General features: G+C 41.0%; 1 protein-coding gene across 5 annotated transcripts in view; it reads right to left on the bottom strand.

The window, feature by feature from the left end:
• Positions 1-19086, bottom strand: part of ELOVL5 (ELOVL fatty acid elongase 5) — a 50681-nt gene that overhangs the window by 2801 nt on the left and 28794 nt on the right. For 4 of the 5 annotated variants that reach the window (XM_040553950.1, XM_040553952.1, XM_040553949.1 and 1 more), the window contains exons 2-7: positions 13744-13809; positions 11660-11847; positions 5016-5093; positions 4200-4371; positions 2602-2726; positions 581-715 (exon numbers count right to left, since the gene is read on the bottom strand). In XM_040553950.1, coding sequence (XP_040409884.1) covers positions 581-715; positions 2602-2726; positions 4200-4371; positions 5016-5093; positions 11660-11847; positions 13744-13809 — 764 coding nt within the window. Of the gene's footprint in view, positions 1-580; positions 716-2601; positions 2727-4199; positions 4372-5015; positions 5094-11659; positions 11848-13743; positions 13813-19086 lie in introns of all 5 variants that reach the window. The other variant, XM_040553953.1, reaches the window with a different exon arrangement.

Consider the following 19086-nt stretch of genomic DNA (forward strand, 5'->3'; position numbering starts at 1 on the left):
ATGGGGACATCTCTGCGCAGAGCCTGATTATGACCTACCCCGAACAACATATATCAAAGTCCAAATCTGTTCAGACATGAAACAAATTTCACAGAAACACAATTCCAAATGATAATTTTCCATACAGAAATACAAGCCAATGCTTGTAAAGGTGAACCAAAACCAGATTTTTGTATGTTGATAATTTGGGAAGTTTCCCTGGAAATAGAATAAGCATTTACCCTTGTAAGAACAGTAGGGAACAATTCCTTTCTGTGCTTCAGAGGTTCACAGGCTGCTGTTTTATTTCAGAATGAAAAACTGTTTCTTACATAAAGCTCCTCCTCTCCCTTATCTGCAGTTGAAATTGCATTAGTAAAATTTGTTTTTGTATCGTGATTTCTAATCATTCTGAATTATGCAGAGAACACACCTGAAGCTCTCAAATTTGAGGGCGCACCAACAAGTACAGTACTCTAAGAATGTATGCATATTACAGGAAGATAGAAAAAGAATACTTGAAGCATATCACCGGAAAGCTGTTTTTCAAAGAGGTAAAACCAGCAGAATGATACGCAGAATTGATGAATATTACTTTTACCTGAATGTAGAAATTTGTGAAGAGGATAATCAAAGAAATCATATATGAAATCTGGAAATACAGCCACCCCTGAGGAAATGCACATGGCCAAACAACACCACAGCTGGTCTGGAAGATTGTCAGGACAAACTGAGTCTGGGGAAAGAAAAAAATAAATAAACAAGAGAAAACAGAGCACGCTAATGCAAGATGGAAAATAGCCATTACTGACCAAAACCTAATTAGTGATACACAAAGCAAGTCAAAATATGTTATCCTGGGTGTTTGATAAATTTATCTTCTCTGCCTTTCTAAAAGTAAACATGAGTTAGGAAGACTTTCAGGTGGCAGTGTTCTGTTGATTAAGCGCTTTTATTTAATATTGCTCCATTTTAGAGCACTAGTGTAACTCACATAGAATTGACTTATACGTATACTGAGGAACAAACACCACCGCCTCCCTAGTGAGAGCTCACCAGGGTTTGACTCTACCAGCCTAACAGAGTAACTCTGCATCTCATTGCTTCAGTTGCGAAGATTTGGGTTCACATTTCGATCCTGCCACCCTCTCCTAGAGACTGGGACTACCCTACATGTGGCTCCAGTGGAGATGTTTTGGGGTGGAAAGCTGCACATATGAAGCAGGGAAGCTGGGGGTGGTCAGGGAGAAGGACTGAGGTTCATTAGACCTGTCTAACTATCTTCAATGTTCTCTTTTGGGAGGAAAAAAAAAAAAAAAAAAAAAAAAAGAAGAGTTTGGGCTTAAGTACTGCACAGGCCCTTAGGCAAAAATTCACCCTTACATGAAGGCTACCACATTAGGGAATGTTTATTTAAAATAAGACAGCTCTGTTCTGCTATTTTGCTGCCCTAACAGTTATGCATGCGGAGCAGGCAGGGAAGTGGAAGTGGCTGTGACAATAGCCAGGGGAGCAGATAAACCACTGAGACACTTGCACTCTGCAGCACTCAGACAACACGGATGAAGAACAGGGCCTAAGTCTGGAAACGAAACAAAACAAAACAACCTGCAAAACCACAAAGAACTCCACTACTTAGCACTGTTCCTTCCTGAAGGATGGCTAAGAAAAGCAGATTTTGAGAATCAAAACTCTGAATTACTGGTCGTCACCAGCAAATGTTATTAAACCTATTCACAGGTCTGAGAGGGGACTTTCTAAGTGGGGAGAAAAACATAATATAATCATAACGATAAAAATCATCTCTGGGCTTTAGCTTCCCTATCTATAAAATGGGGAAGACGAAAGACCCATGCACATTTTCTTGTGGTGTTCAGACATGTTACACACATTGAAACACGTAGTATCACTACAGCACGTGCCACGTTGCTTAATTTCAGGGCTCTTTTCATCTCCAGTACACAGCATTCAGGCTTCATCACTGTACACACAGGAAACAATACAAATGGATGCAAGGAGTCCAACACAGAGTTACAAGTGAAAAAAATCTGCCCATTTAAAGTGCAGAAGGAGACCAGAAATATTGAACAGTTTTTAATAAACCATTTGCAACTGCATGCAAAAATGGGACAGAAAATCCATTGTCCTGCAGGAGTAGAATGAAGGGCCTTGTTAGCTGCGGACTGTGTTGCACTCCATTTCTGGTCTGTCATCTCAACATCAGCCTAAGCAACAAGCACCCAGAAGAGCACACGAGTCAAAGTGGGCTTGGAAGAAAAGCTTCTCCCTCCTCTCTGGCTCCTGAGTCCCTGAAAACCCAGCAGTATGATTCCCAAATACATCTCGCCACAAAACATGGGGAGGTGGAGAAAGATCCTTCTAAGCTGCTCAGCACTTATTTGTGTACACCATCAGTCCCTGCCTCCCTTTTGCCCTGAAAGCAGTACAAACAGAGGTGCAGAAGCTGGATTTCTAGGGTGATTTAGGAACTTGAAGATACAGAAGGTATCAGCCTTCATTTCCCCTTTTACATCCTGCCAAAACTCTCTAACTCAGTAAAGACAAGAAGTTCCCACTGGAAATACAAGAACCTGCTGAAGCACTGAAGAGCTCGTCACTCACCAGCTGCCCCTGAGTGATGTACTTCTTCCACCACAGATAAGGACGCATTGCTGGAACAGCAGACAATCCATAGTAGGAGTACATGAGGACGTGGATAAAGCTGTTCAGTGTGGCACCAAAGTAAGCTAAAAGAGCAAACGAGAAAAAGTACACTGCATTACCATGAAAATGCTGTTTCTTGGAGCCTACAAAGATCACAGGTTCAAAATGTTACTATTTAAAATATGATTTCCCTTAGAACAAAGGCAAAAAACTCCACTCCCCTTAAACTTTTTCTGTTGACCCAACCGAGTGGTTGAAAAGCTTTGTAACTGCACACTTTGTATCAGCCTTCCGATTGTTCTATTTATTATTTTTCGACATTCTAGTTTCTCAAGGGTATTGAGGAAGCTGATAAAAAGGAGACATGTAAACATGCCCAGCAATCAATAGCTTCTCTGATCTAATTTTAGGCTGATTTCACTTCCTTCTAGGTGGGAGCCCTTTTTGTCACTTATAATCAAAAGCAACAGGTATCGTCTGAAAGCGCAAGTAGTGCAAGTTAATCATTTTATTTGTCCTTGTTTACAGCATCTTTAGTCATTAAAGAAATTTCTGTTTTAGCTCAGCACCAAACTGTGTAGTACTAGATGACTGAACCCAACATAGAGCTTGGAAAGGAAAAAGAAAAAAAAACCCAATCGCCAGAAATAGCACAGAAGTATTTTCAAGACCGCAGAAACTCAAGATAGACTCTAAGTACTTGCACTTTTGACTGTTCTATAAACAGGGATCAACTTCTTTAGAGGAAAATGTGTTTCCACATCCACATTTTTCATAGGTTCAACAGTATTCACTGTTGTGCTAACAACACAAAACAAGTAAGAGTTTCTATGTTGTTTGGCTCGGAAAGCAGACTCCTGAGCAATCCAGCTTATTGGTCTGCACTGCTGCTAGTTCACATCCAATGGACTTGCAAAGGTTTCTCTTGGAGGAGTGTTCGACAAAGCCAGTACCCGTAAGCTGCACATCTGAACCACAGTTAAGCCACTCTAATGCATTAAAGAATCAAAGCAAGATTTAGACAAGAGAGACACGGATATCTTCCATTTAAGAAGCATTTGGTCACGTTCATTAGTGCTCAGGGGACAAGATTTTAATTGAAATAATAATTTATAGCTACTGGTATAATGAAATTAATTTAAGAAAGTAACATCTCAAGTGAACTTGACAGAGTCGAGGGCAAGGGTCACTATTAGACATCTTGCAGCTGAAACAAACTTCTGGCCCTAACTTGGAAAATAAGTATTGTTTCATCTGAGGGTCTCCATCCACCACAAAAATGAGAAAGCAAGGTTGACAAGCGTCAGACCTGGACTACTGCAGCAGATAAACATCACACTGCCAAACAAAATCTTCAAACTACATAGCCATGTATTTTCTAGATGCTCTGCAGGCATCTTAACATCTGCAAGCAGTAGCTGCAAGTCAGCAAAGCAGGTTAGTATCAGAAGGAACAAATCCTGCAGCTGAAGGTACCAGAGAAGTTGGATTTGACCAAAAGAATACCAACACAAGGCCTTTGCTGCAAACATTCCCCACCATAACCCAGTACTTACAGTGACCACAAGGCACCCAGTTCATAACAAACCACCAAATATTCAGCATCGTTGCATGGTGATAGACATGCAGAACGGTGATCTGATGATTATTTTTCCGCAAAATGAAAAAGAAGGTATCCATGAACTCAATGAGTTTGGAGAAATAGTACCACCAGAGGACACGTATGATCTAGAAAGGAGGAAACAAGTTTTAGAAGTATTGCACATCGTGGGGGCTTTTAACTCTTTTGCCAAGTGGGTAAAATTCAAACTCCGTCTTGCACTAGCTGGACTGAAGACTCTCCGCTGAGATCTTCTGTAACACTTTGGCACTGAGTTCTTCCATATGAGACCCAGGTACAAACCCATAACTACAGGTGAAAACAGGATGACAGAGAGTTTTACGAGGTTATTGCTGTGCACCTGTGGTGTCCTGGCAGAAACAAGACAACACTTAACCACAGGTGCTCCTGTAGCGCCCTCTGTAAAGGCACTGTCTGAATGGGGACCAGAAGAAATCATCACTATGTTTTCCCTCAGACAGTGAAGGGGTCATGACACAGTGGCTGGATACAGACTGAAGACCAACTCCCTGTTTTTTGAGCTAGGAAAGCATGAAAATTCAAATACAGCTACTCTCTGAAACTGTAAATACCAAGTATATCGTGGATTAATTATTATGTTTAACTACACATTTCCCTTCCCTATTGTAGAAGGAGAAAAAAAGAACACACAATCTGAACAAAAACTACATAATCAATGCCTTTCTGCTCTCCACTTAGACTCAGGGAGACAATCTGAAATGTAATTAGCTCTAAGTCTTGATTACATTACCTTCATATCAGCTTCACCTCCACTGTGTGTATCCTGACAGAAGAAATTGTATCCTCCTTCCCATACTCCTGTCACCAGCTGGGAAGATAAAAGGACGAAGTGTCATTTTGGTGACAACACCACACCTCGCACCTTGACAGCTTTGTTGGGACGTCTGGTGTCAAGGCGTTCTCTTTGTGACATGAGGCTCCGGGCACTTATTGAATCATAATGGAGGGTGAAGTAACACAAATTCTTCCAATTGCAGCACACCAGCATAAAAATAGGAGGCAACATCTTATCCCAGCTTATCCCACATGGCATGCGTTTTGCATGGACATAATCTGCACAGATTCTTAAGAAAGATCTCTCCTTTTTAGCTGATGATGTCATTGATGGAAAAGTGAACTACCAAAGAAAAAGTAAGCATATTTCTCCTCCGATTATAAATTTTATACACAGGGATCTGACTACAATTTTTTCAGCTGTGTAACAGAGCAAACCCTTCAGCTTTGCTACCCTTAACAGCTAACAACTGATGCTTTGCCATATTTTGATTCTTCAGGATCTTTTTAAATAATTCACTAATCCCAAGCACATTACATCCTTCATTGCCCAAGTGATTTCCTCCACGGTATCTGCTGTTGCCTGCCTGACCTCCTGGCACATCAAACACAACGAAATTACTTTTAAGAGCAATGACCAGCTATTAGCCACGAGAGGATGACAGGGAACCCTTTGCCTAGGAGCTGGCTGAAACCTCTGGGGAAGCAAGATGAAATCTGGATCAAGCTGCCAAGGAGGGTGCCCATGTCCCACCCTTTTTCCCAGGGCTGATAAAGCATGCTGCTGTGCCTGAGCTCTGCATATGACGGGGCCGTGGGGAGGAGGCAGACTGCAAAAGGAGAGGCTGAAACGGGCTCTGAAGGAGGCTGGAGGAGGGGGGAAGATGGAGGAGCACACAGAGAAGGAGACGGCGAGGGTGGGACTGGAGAAGGACGGTTATGGAGACAGGAGCAGATGAGAACAAGTGTGCCTTGGCCAGGGCACAGCTTGCTATTTAATTTATTTATTTTTAAAACCAAGGATGATGCCTCAGTGGTTCTGGCCTCTGGCTTTTCTGAAGCTGCCATCAGTGCTTCTATTAAATTAATAATCAAGACGGAAGGGCTTGCTTGATGTTTATAAAGATGTTTTTTTCCTCTTGGGAATAGCATTAGGAGTAACAAATTTAGACTACTCCCAAGTGAAAAATGATTTCTTTAGGTATCCAAAATACATTTTAAAAGCAGAAGCAGATATCCTGCACAAGAGACTTGTCCATTTTTGGCCTTATCTACACTCGTGCAGAATAAAAAAGAAAAGCTTTGCAAAGCCACAGTGAAAAACTCTGTACCATAAGCCATTTAAAACGATCAGTTGATGAGAAGACTACAATAACTGGTGCTATTAAACGCTGCTCAGAACTGCGAGTGGGAAACTAATTCTAAAAGGTACAATAAAGATAATCACTTAAACGGTCTACCTTTTCCTAATGTTATTTCTTTCATGGCTCATTTTCTCCTTAAATTAGCTTTTAAAATACCCAGTCAGCCTAGGTCATTATTTCTGACCTTCTGAGATAGAATTACCACCACTATTTAGGGGGAAAAAAAAGAAGAAAAAAGACATCTAGTTATACCATAACAGATAGACCTGGAATTACCTCATGTAATGGACAAAAATCAATATTGCCATGCCACAGTGACATCAGGGCAGCCTTGCGTATCAGCAGCAGACCCAGGCAATTCCTCTATCCAAGCCACAAAGGGAAGGCAGCCATGGAGACTTCTCCCTTCCACTGCTGTTTAAAGGCACCGGTTTTAAAGCGATGCACCAGCTACATCTCAGAGCAGGCCTTGCACCAAGCCGCTCTGACGGCATCGAGGGAAAGCCTGTACGGCTCCTTGGGTGCCTGCTGGAATATCAGACAGAAGCCCACATTGTGCTGTAACAGTGTTGCTAAGAGCCTACAGATGGTTTCATACAGTTCTCACAGCTCAAGGAAGTGTGAGAAATAGAGGAATAATCACGTTTACCCTGTGATTACTCCAAACAGCCAGGCTTGGTGTCCTGTAGCATCCCTGTGCTCCATGAACTTCTCCGAAGCAAAGGCTAGAACAGTGAAACCCCAAGCACCTTTCCCTGTAAGGGACATAAGTTCTCCACCTACAGCTTGACATCAGGTGTCTGGATTGATTCCAGCCCTTTGAAGGGTAAAAGCATCAGTGTGAATAACGGGCAGCTTCAGCTAAACCTTTGTTTCCAGAAGAGCATATTGTAATATCCTAGGAGCAGTAGTAGTATCTCACAGCCAAAGAGTTTTAAATGATATAAGCAAAGCAACATTTGAAGAAAACGGTAGTAACTTTTAACATGTAAATAGTATAGTTGCAAAAATAATTGAAACCCTCCCTTTCCAGAATAAACCCAGCGGTCAAAACCTGCTGCCACTGCCACGAGCTGGTGCCACTGCCCACAGACCTTGCTTTGTGCACCACACAACACACATCGGCAGTGCTTTTCCAGAGGGAGCCAGCTGCCCCTTTGCCCTACACCGCTATTTGTTACGTCCACAATACTTTCAGCACGTGCTGGAAGGCTTTCAGAAAACAAAAAAACAATCGGTCACTCTGATACCTGACCAACAGCAGTTCCCAAATGGCTCTGCTGTGTACCTTCATCTTCAGGTTGGCAGCAGCCCAGGCTTGCTAATGGCACTGCTGATGCCTGACCACAGGCACATCTCCTCTTGAGGAATTAGTCTGTCTAGAAAAGGCTGACTGTTATCATTTTCACCAGAGTCCACGATTTTTAAATGGCACACAAAAGAGACAGCTCCCTCAATCCAGTTAAAACGGTACTCAAATTCAATACAAAGTTCTTTCGTTCCAGGGCAAACCCTGCAGTTCAAGGTTGCTTTTCTGCTTGAGCAGAACCTCTTCCCTCTCTCCGGCCTTTCATTTTTGTATTACTTTCATTTTGTAATTCTGTTGCTGGATTCTTTAAAATGTTGCGGCATGCGCTTTTTATCACATCTGCTACGGAAAGAGACCAGCACACTCACACCAGTGTGAAGTGGCTGTCACAGAGGGCTGGCTGGGACGGGTTTGGTGTTCTCATGATACCAGCCAAGGTCTGAGACTTGCTGCAGAGGGCCAGGCGAGGGACCCAGGACTGCAGCACACTGTCAGAGCGTGACGAGTTACTTTACGGGCTTCCGAACAGAGCTAGATCGGAGCAGAGGTTCACGTGTCCGATCAAAGAAAGGAAATGCTTGCCAAGACGCAAAACTGCCCCGGTGATTACCCGCTGTGAGCCACCTGCGGCCTCCTGCGAGCCCACACCCTGCCCCTCACCTTCGCTGCCTCACAGGGCACCAGCCCTCGCCGCCCCTGCCCACGGGAGGAATGCTGCTCCCACCAAAGTCCAAAGCCAGCCCTACCTCAGCCTGACCCTACCAGGGGCATACGACACACCTGTGGGTCCTTTGGGCACGCACAGCTCACAAGCACCCTCCACAGAGGTGAGTGCAGGGCCGGCGTCCCTTGGCGTGCACGGCCCAGGCTCCCCTGCTCCCCTTACCCTTTGTGCTCTCAGCCTTGGTGTTCGAGCAACGCACCTGTTAATGACTGCCTCAGATTATAAACTTGACGTTATATCAGTTAATGAGGACTAACATGAGTCCACATGGCCTCTCTCAATCACTAGGCACTGTAAATTTACACGAAATACCCTGTTATTTCCCCCTAATGAGCATGCCCTCCCCCTACAGTACAGAATGCTGCCCTCTGCTACACTGGCAGGTCAGCCGAGAGGAACCTCTCCCACTCCCTCAGACCTGTCTTGCCTTTTAAATGATCTGGGACAAGCAGCCCACTACTCTCTTTTACTTGTACCAGAACACACCCCACCTTTGTCTAGTTATTAAATGCCTGAACAAATAATTTACAATAATGATGTACGTGAAATATTATCTAGATATCCCAAATAAGAGGTATAAGACTTTTAGTGACTTTAAATGAGATTATACCACATTACATCAGCAGACCATGTGGTGCAAGCACACAGTAGCTGGAATTATGCAAATCCCACAGTTTCTTTTCTATGTTACTGCATACAAACATTCAGACATAAAGGTCAGAAAACCAAGTAGGTCATCTTTCTCATCCTAGCTGGGAGCATGCCTCACTTTAATACCATGCTTTGTTCATAAAGTATTTAAACTGCGCTGTGATGCTATGATTCACGAGCTGACACCCTGACAGCTGCAACTCAGGAAAAACTCCCAAGCAGGATTTGAGGTACGCAAGCTATTAAAACAGCTTATTTTCGGACAGGATACTGAACAAGTTCATACGTGGTGTTGTTTTATGCAGTATTTCCTCAAACTAGGACTGAAAATAGTTTAATTCAATTGAAATACAAAGTGACAAGGAAGGGAGCAGGGAGTACATAAGCACTATAAGGTATTATCTCACCCTCATCTCTTTTTGAATGCTTCAGCATTTTAGCTTGAAAGAGAGGACATGTACCATGAAGTGCTGCTACTGATGAATCACTAACCCTTCAAAGGGAAATTTCAGTGCCTGATGTGATCTGAGCGAGGCTACCACCTGCTTTGCACTGACACGGGTAATTACAGCGGCACTGCAGCTAGAAAACATACCTGGAGGTTCAGGAAGCTGATTTTTTCCCTATCACCTGGCCCTTCGGCTCTCACCCTGCAACATCAAGCAGCACGATGTTATGTCAGTAAGGCTGTCTGCTCGGCAGCATTTTCATGGGATCAGTCCTTGCTGCAGACCATTGCTTGCCCTCAAGTCCGGCACAATATTGCTGCATCAGCAGAGATGCAGCATGGCATGTTCACAGCAGAGGACATCCAGTGGTCTTCTAAGACAACTTCGGCTACAGAAGAGCAAACTTGCTTGTAAGATGTTCTCAAAAGCATTTTTGTTGTAACTATCATGAGTTTAATAGTCTTCATAACACTGCAGTTTCGTGTTCCCATTTATAAAGTATATTTCCAGTAATACCAACGAACAATCCCGTAATATTACGTTAAGAGCAACATTCGCTTTCATATAAAGCGTTTCACTTTATAGAAAGCAGAAACCTTAATATTTCACTGTATTTTAATTGTGAAGGAATGAGATAATATGAAGGCTATTCAGCTGGTTAGAAGTATGAGGACTTCTCTAACACACAATAATCAATCCTTTCTTGGTAACTTATTCACTGTTAGCAAGAAAAGTCACTTCAAATCTTTTCTATTGTTTAAATTTATCATTTTTTTTAACATAGCAGAATATTACAATAACTTTCACTTGGAAACTATGAGTATTATTCCAAGTATTCAAGAAAAAAAGATCGGCTAATATGAGAATTTTATCCATACTTAGTACAACTGAAGAAAAGTTTACACTTGTAAACCTCCAATATAATAATTTGTATTATTTTAATCTCAAGTTATTGTGTAATTATAAATAATCTCATCATAAAAATAATCATGCAGATGTAGTATATAAGTGCACAGCAGCGCTACATTTTAACAAATTAAAGAGATCAATATGCAAATTCTGGATGCACTCCTCACACACTTGTATTTAGAATATCCTGACGGGAAGATTAGAAATGTAAGCAAATCAAGAATGCAAGTTGTTCTAAGTACCTACTGAATCCCAAAATGCTCATCCTAAAGAATCAAGTGTCAAAATTCTCAATAATCCAACTGAACACAGTGATTTCTGAATAAACACTTCACTACACAAGAGAACTTGAAATTTAAATCACTTCCTGTCTAAACTCACTTTGTAAAACACTATAAGCTACAAACTTCAAGAATTATAGCTTTCATGTACTTCTAAGCAAATGTCCCCCTCCTCCACAAAAAGAAATTAGTAGTTTTAGTTCTTGTTTGTAATCTCATGTTGGAAACAAAATGCCTCCTTGCAGAAAGGAGAAACGCTTTTGGTTAAAAGCGAGCCAAAGTATTCTGTACATTAAAACCACATGCTCCATCGTTTACTGACTACATTCTTATTTACATTGCCACAGGTTTTTGGTTTTGCATTAATCAAAAACATGCAATGCTGATTAAAAGCAGCTAAACTGCTCTATGAAAGCGGAAAACTTTATAGTGCCTAAATCTCTGTTTTGTTAAGACAGAAATTAAGTCCACAGAAAGTCCAATTCAGTTTGAAATACATTTGTGTGTTCAGATTTCAACTTTCAAAACCAGATGAATCACAATTGCCTAGTTGTAATTGTTTCAACAAAAAATAAGATGACACAAGAGAAGCTATTCCAAGCTTACAGAAATAGATGCAAAGAGTGCGTGCATGATTAAACACATTCAAATAAAACACGTTTTGTAGTCCAAAACAAGACATAGTTTTGCTACCGAGTACTTTGCACAATCCACCAAAGCAATCAAGTTAAGCCTGTCTTTTAGGCAAGCAGTAGTTTTCTCCTCTGAGAAGGGACATTGAAGAATGGTAGCAAAATTTTTCAGATGTTTCCCCAGATTTATGAGGAATATCCCCATAGATCATTTTCAACACATGCCAATATAATTAAGCCAGACAATGCAAAATAACCCCAGCCCAAACCCTTTCTCCTACCTCATAAAACATATACAGAGAAAGCAGCGTGAGTCCGAGGTTGTAGACCACTAGAATACCCCTGCATGAAAATGGTTGTTTGTTCCGCATGTACTTTGGTCCTAGCCATACGATTAGCAAGTACAAGACTGAGAAGATAAAGGTAGGTGTATAATTCTCCAGAAGAAGCCATCCTTTTACTCTGGGGTCTGAAACAAACAAACAAAATTACAAACACTTAGATTTTTGCAAGTGGAAGAATTTAATGTGTCCAGAAAAAGCTCTACCCAAGAATGCTTCTAGTGCCAGAATTATCAGAGAAAGATGAAGGGAGAACAGCAAGTCCTTTCTATTAAGGGCCAGGTTGTTAATTATGAAAAACTTACACAAACAAGAAGATTTTAGTTATACAGTTGTTAAAGAAAACAGAAATAATCCTCTTCCTGAAACAAAGATATTCCTAAATTATTACCTAATTATTATGAGTGAAATACTCACTACTGTTCCAAAATGTCATTCATCCTGAATACCAAAGATGAATTTAAATGATAAAAAAAGGCTTCAGTGACCTTTTTCCCCTTATTCTCTCAAATTAACCTTTCCAAACAGTACCCTTCTTATTTCCTCAGAACAAGCAAAGCTAGGAGTGAAGTGCACACCTTTACAGGTATCAGCAGATCATTTTTTTCTAGTCTACATTGTACCAATACTAACCCCAACAGATATCTATATGTGCTCTCAGGATACTTAAATTTTGGAGTCCTTGTGTTAGCAATGAAACACAGAACAGTCAGTCCAGTTTGACCAACCAGACCAGCTGGCAAAATGTCGACTCTTCAGAAAAAGCACGGAAACTGCTCAGAACAAGAGCACTTCAGTGGAATGCCTAAGGCAAGCACAAGACACTTTTCTGCACGGTCACTGTTGACCTACGAGCGCATGGTCCAAGCCCAGTAACAGCACGGCATTTCACTCCCTTCATCTGATTCCTGCCCAAAGGACAGAAACCGTGCTTACCAAACCATAAGCCAACAACGTCTTCATTTTAAAGGAGTCAAATGTGGATCTTGACTGTAAGAAACGAGGCCTTAAAATGTAGGTTGGGAAATAGTTAAGAAAGCCTGGGAATTGTTTGCATTTGCTGCTTTCAGTTTCAAGACATGGCAAATACAGACCACATGCAAGCACAGACTGTAAGTTTTATCACATCATTTGAACAGGTTCAGCATGAAGATGAGTGCAGAGGGCACAGAGCAACTCCAAGCAAACAGAAGACACACTTTGAAGGATTGGAGGCTTGTTCCACAGCAGAACAGGAATTCCCTGGTGGATTTCGGCCCCCAAGGCAGAGGCATCATTGCAGGAGTTTCACTTGGACAGAGAAAGAGGGTAAGAAGCAGTAGGAAAGACGCTACTGAAACAGCCAGAAGAAGAAAGCACAAGCCACTGAGGAACATTGCAGGGGTCAGCTATGCACACCGCCTACAGGATCATCTGAATCCTGGATGAAAGCCCCCACCACGAGGGCATCGCCTGCTCTGGTCCCACTGCCTCTCCCTTCTTCACACTGACCAGGATTTCTGCTCTCCACCTGCGAACCTCTTCCAAGTGAAAAACCCACCAAACCCACAGTTTGTTTAAAGAGGTTTTCAAAGAAGCACAGGTTTCTAAAAATCACAGGTTTTTTTTTTGTAAGTGAAAACTTGGTGAGCAGCTTTAATTATAAGGGCAAGAGTATTTTTATTTCAAAATGCAAATTCAAAAAAGTTTTATTTTTCCCCCAACACAATCTATTATTAACTTCTAAGAAAAAAAGTGCAAAGATCTGAGTGAGCTAAGTAGGTCACGAAGGCTAACAACATTGGCACTTAACTGGTAATAAAAAGAACGGCATTGCTGAACAACTAGCAGCTCTTCAGGTCAGAAAATTGCAAGCACTGAGAAGACATTTTCCATTTATTATAGGATCACACATTTTGATGTTCTGCCGATACTAAGAAAAGTGGTCACCTTTCAAAGTCAGGATGCTAGAAATGTCCTTTCTTATGCTCTGGTGCCTACGCTTTCATATCAGTCCTACTGTTTTATTTTTTGAAAAAGCTTACCTCTGGGTCCAAGCCAAACGTCTAGGTAGCTATTGATTGTTTTATCCAGACGTTCCATTCTATAATCTGTTGAAATGAAAAGATGCAGAGAAAGTTAGTTCTTCAGCTCACGGAAACACTTTAATTGTCTGAGTACCAACTGCTATGGTCAACAGAGAAAATAATAACATACAAAAATTGCAGACAGGTACTGGACATTACTAGCATATATCAAGTATGGAAAGCTTACTCTAGTGTCAGAGAACCACTGGTGTAAAAAGCCGCATTTTCTGCTGAATTATTTAATTATGGATATAGAATAAAAAATGGTTTAAAACATTACGTTCAGATTAACCCAAAGTTCCCTCTAGTTCTGTATTTAAGAGTGCAAATACAGGATGACATCTTGCAAGATCCCTCTGCAAAGAGGAGGATGAGGCTTGGATCTTAAAAAAGCAGCAACACTGAAATTCCCAAATAAATACTATGAAGCTATTTTAACAAAGAATCCCAAATAGCTGGCAACACCAGCTGAGGAGAAAGAAGGAAAAGAAAAATGTAAAAACTGGCTCTACTATCACTTTTATGAATAGGTGACTGATTACAGCTATGATTAACAGCCCATAAAACTAACAGATGAACAACTCTGGAATGAATGACATAGAGGGTTGCAGAGGCGAGGGAGGAAAATATTGCAATTCACAGCATGAACATCTCCAGTTCCCCAACTTCCTTACTGGCAAAACATTGTGAAATAAAACTCATCAAATATCAGTACAGAAAAGTGATTGAGTCATCTGTCATCTCCTTACATGGCCAATATTTATCGGGAGAACCTGGTACACTGCAGTGTGCAGGTCTGCTGTGCCTTCATACGGTTAAAGCAGGAAAGAAATACACGAAATTGTTCCGAAATTGTTCTTGTGAGAGTGGGAAGAAAATTTATTTTTGATTTAAAAAAAAAATTAAAAAACTCCTTCCAATTTCCTCTTTTCTATCCAGAATTCCTTCCAATTTCTTCTAATTATTACAGATACACTGAGCTTTCACTAAAAGAATTTTGCCCATTTTCACTAGGATAATTTTCACTTCTTGGTGTTTCTCTTCCCTTAAGTACTCATATTAACAGCAATTTTTAGTTACATGGAAATAACGTAAGCAACACATAAGCTGTCAGCATACCCACAGTGAAAACTGAAATGATTATGCAAGTTTATGCCTTGCTGCCAGCAACAAAGAAATTCATCTTTTTTTTTTGGGGGGGGGGGGGGGAGGGGTGGTAAAAGATGCATTTACATCACTTGTTGTTCTATATAAGCCTCATGTCCCTCCTACCCCATTGCAACCTCAAGGCCCCCATGCTCCTAGAGGATTTCTGGCTGCAACCCAAGCCCATCTTTCCCCCTGCAGTCTCAGGGACACACACAGAAGAGGATTTTCTAATCTGTGTGCACAAAGTATTTTTTACTGGTTTGGACTACACAAGCACACAGAAACTTCCCTGAAATTCTGTCACCAGAAAAAAAAAAGAAAAAGAAGAAAAAAAAAAAGCTCGATTAAAATAATCAGAAGCCTTAAAAGACTCTTGTAATCCTGATTCACAGCAGCTGTATTTTCCAACTAAGAATCCTGAAGAAGTCCGGTCCAAATAACTACACACTTCACAAGAATGTACATTTTTTGGATTGCCTTACAGCACCAATTATGACATGAATTATGAATGCCCCTGGCATGCTGGTATCCTAGGAATAGTCGCGTTTAAGAAGGCTATTCTATGCTAGCACAAACACGAATATCAGGAAGACTTTTAGAAATAAGTATCTAAATTCCAAGGAAAAGAAAGAAAATTATCCAGAGCATGTTTCTTTCTCTTTCTCTCTCTCTTTTTTTTTTTTTAAATCTGTTAGCTATTAAATATCCGCAGGAAAAGTACTCCTCAGCTGATAAATTATTTTATTGTTTGAAATCCTCACTTACTCAATTTGTCACTTGTTCCTTTGATCCAGTAACAATTTAGTTACATATTCATCCAATAAAACATAACCTGCTTCTAACTTCAGCTTTGAAGACAAAGACTTCAGATGCTAGAGTTTGATTGAAAAACAATAATTTGTTATACAAACTCAGCTCGGTTCATTACTGGCGTGCTATTTATTCTTGTTTGCTGGACCCTATAAAAATTCTGGTATGAAAATGAAACAACTAAGAAAGCAGAAACAAAGCACACCTTGCTATAGCACAGAAGGCAAGAAGTGAAACTCCACGGCCATCCTTTTTCATAAAACTGGAAGGAACATTCATTCCCCAACAGGAGGCTTTCGGCAGGGGTCTCGCCTCGGAGAGCTGCTACCCCAAGAAGCTTTTTGTTGCGCTGTTAGCATACAGCGGATTGTAAAAGGAACAGCGAAGGAAGAACTACTCCTGGTGTCAATTTCCAGAATTTGCAGAAAACGAATTTATTTCAAAAGGACCTCATTTGTATAATGCACAAACAGAGTGAAACAATCTGCTTTTGTTCCAGAGGGGGTCATGCGAAAATGCATCAAGTCTCCTGCCAATAACTGCACAACATTAAACACTGCTTCAACTGCAGCAACTACAAGGGCTCTTTTTTTTAACTGGAATAGTTTCCCAATTCAGAGGAACATCAACTTCCAGAAAAATTGAACCAGTTGCTATTTGAAACACTAACCAGCACATTTCCTAACACTGAAAATAAACAAATCCTGCAGCTTGTCACATACACGAACAGATAACTAGCAATGCTCCTTTATCCAGAAATCATCCCACAGCAAGGCACACAATTTGGTACCTAAAGTTAGAAAAAGGAAAAAAAAAAAACCAACCAATTATGCTACATTGCTTTTTAAAACACATTATTTTTCCTAACCTACAGTGGCCAGGAAATGAACCATCCTCTCTGCTCCCAGACACTCCATTACACTCTGAATGCATTGCGCTTTTAATGCTCTCCCGGTACACACCAAGACCGTGGTAGTGCACCTAAATAAGCCCCATCGAGGTCATCCTAAATGAAGATAAGAAAGGTTTCATCCTAATTACCTGACTTTATCAGTTATGTTCAGCAGCATGAAACCAGCTCCTATTTTCTCTTGCCCTATCATTTTTATGACTGTAAGCGAGCAGTTCAAAATTCATGAAAAAATCCATTAAGGTTACTAGGAAAAAGAAGTCTGTGATGTGCCCAGATCCATTTCTGTTCAGGTTTAGAACACACACACCCTCAACATCTCTGCTCACCAATCCTGTGCTGAAGTCGAGCCAAATGTGTGAATATTTTTCTTTAGTCCAACCTGCAGGATAGTACTACAGGAAAGTTGAAGTTACTATCAAAATCTTCAGAAGTATTAAAATATACTGAATGTCAAAAGTAAAATTACCAAAGGACTGGTCAGAATTCGTGGCTCAGACATCTACCTATTCACAGGTGACCACCCAACCTACCAAAAGTCATAGTTCAGGGGACTGTGAAAACAGAATCACAGAATCATTCAGGTTGGAAAAGACCTCTAAGATCATCAAGTCCAACCTTTAATCTAGTACTGACAAGTCCACCACTAAACCATGTCACTAACCTCTACCTCTACACGTTTCTTGAAGACCTCCAGGGATGGTGAGTCAGCCACTTCCCTGGGCAGCCTGTTCCAATGCCACACCACCCTTTCAGTAAAGAAATTTCTCCTCATATCCAACCTAAACCTCCCCTGGTGCAATTTCAGGCTATTTCTCCTCATCACTTGGAACCTGAACTGAGGTTAAAAGCATCGGATGGAAGCCACCAGCTAGAACAAGTGAAGGCTGTGAGACGTCACTTTGTGTTTTGCCACAAAAATCCAGCAGAAATCCAAAAAGGGAGCTGCTAACGAACAAGCTGGCAGAGGAGGAAGGGTGATGGCCTTGTCAGCCTGAAGAAAGCAGCTGCGTGGTTCTAAGATGAAGGAAAAAAGTCCCTCCCAGTCAAAATAATAAACACCTTTCCACACCCAGATAAAAAACATGTACACTGCTAATTTGTTCACACTAGGAAGAGACGTGTCATTACTTCAGGTTGATATTTTAAAGTACCAAGTCTCAGTTTCCTTGGTATATATACAACTTCTTCTATGACTTGCATGCTGTAGGCGGAGATGTGGTATTGTTAGGCTGTAAAGTACCCGTTACAGATGATATATTACAAGAACACTTCATAAAGCTATCAAAAACCCAGACAACCACTGATTTCTCAAAACGAGATGAAGTTTAAAGCTGGCTGACAAGAGGCTGTGGTCTTGGCTGCTGCAGCTAGCTGCATGGCATCACCTGCCACAGCTGAGGCAAGCTGCTTTCAGCACCAACAGGCCTGGGTTGAGCATGTCAAAGCGGAGCTCCTGGGGGGAAGAAAGGTTTGGACAGAAGATACTAAAAATTTATATATATATATATTTTTTTTCCCAGCAGTTTGCTTTGTCCCTGACCTCCTGAGCTTTGATGCTTCATCGTATCGATGAGGGAAAATTCACGCTGACTAGGTGGCGTGGAGCATGGACACATTCAAGTTACTCAGATGACACAGTTCATGAGAAAAATAATCCTACATTTTTTAATTGGAAAAGGAGGTGGACTACAAAGCTGTTCCTAGGAGGACTGTCGATATGAACATGAAATGCAGAACAGAGATGACTCTAACTTGGCCTTTGCCATCAAGTAGTACCAAGTACTGTTCCAAAGAAGCAACAAACACATTGAGAGATCACATCTTTGACCTTCTCCATATTTTTAAAGCTATTAGGCATCTCTAGGCAACTCTGATTTTCATAAAACTATTCCCATGTCCTTTTAATTACTGGACTTGCAATTCTCCAACACAAACACAACAAAGGCCAAAGTTTCATCTTGCTCCAACCAGATTGAGGCCTCTCATAAAAATACAATTTTTTTAAAAATCCTCTGCACTTATCTAAGTGGGGGTTTTGGACATCTACAGAATGTTTCGCATGCTCAGTCTCCTTCTAGCATGTCCATGCATATCCTCAATACAGTGCAGGTGGAAAATTTGAATGATATTGAGCTGCTCAGTCTGAACATGAGTGACCCTTGGCAGCTGAAAATACAGGCCAAAGGCTACGCTCAGCTGTGTTTTTCTTGTTGAATTTTATTTGTTTATCAATGTTTTTTGTACAGCTTAAAAATACTGAGAACCTGCTCTTTTACGCACATCACGACTCCCCGACTGAAGAGCTACTGAATACTGCAGTATTTTACCAGCTTCTTCCCTTCAAAGGAAATTCTCTCCTACGCTTTCAACAGAAAACATATTCTGGTGGGTTTATGCCAAAAACTGATCTAAGAATTCTTGGTTCATCT

The sequence above is a fragment of the Cygnus olor genome, chromosome 3, assembly GCF_009769625.2.
Source record: "Cygnus olor isolate bCygOlo1 chromosome 3, bCygOlo1.pri.v2, whole genome shotgun sequence".
Lineage (NCBI taxonomy): Eukaryota > Metazoa > Chordata > Aves > Anseriformes > Anatidae > Cygnus > Cygnus olor.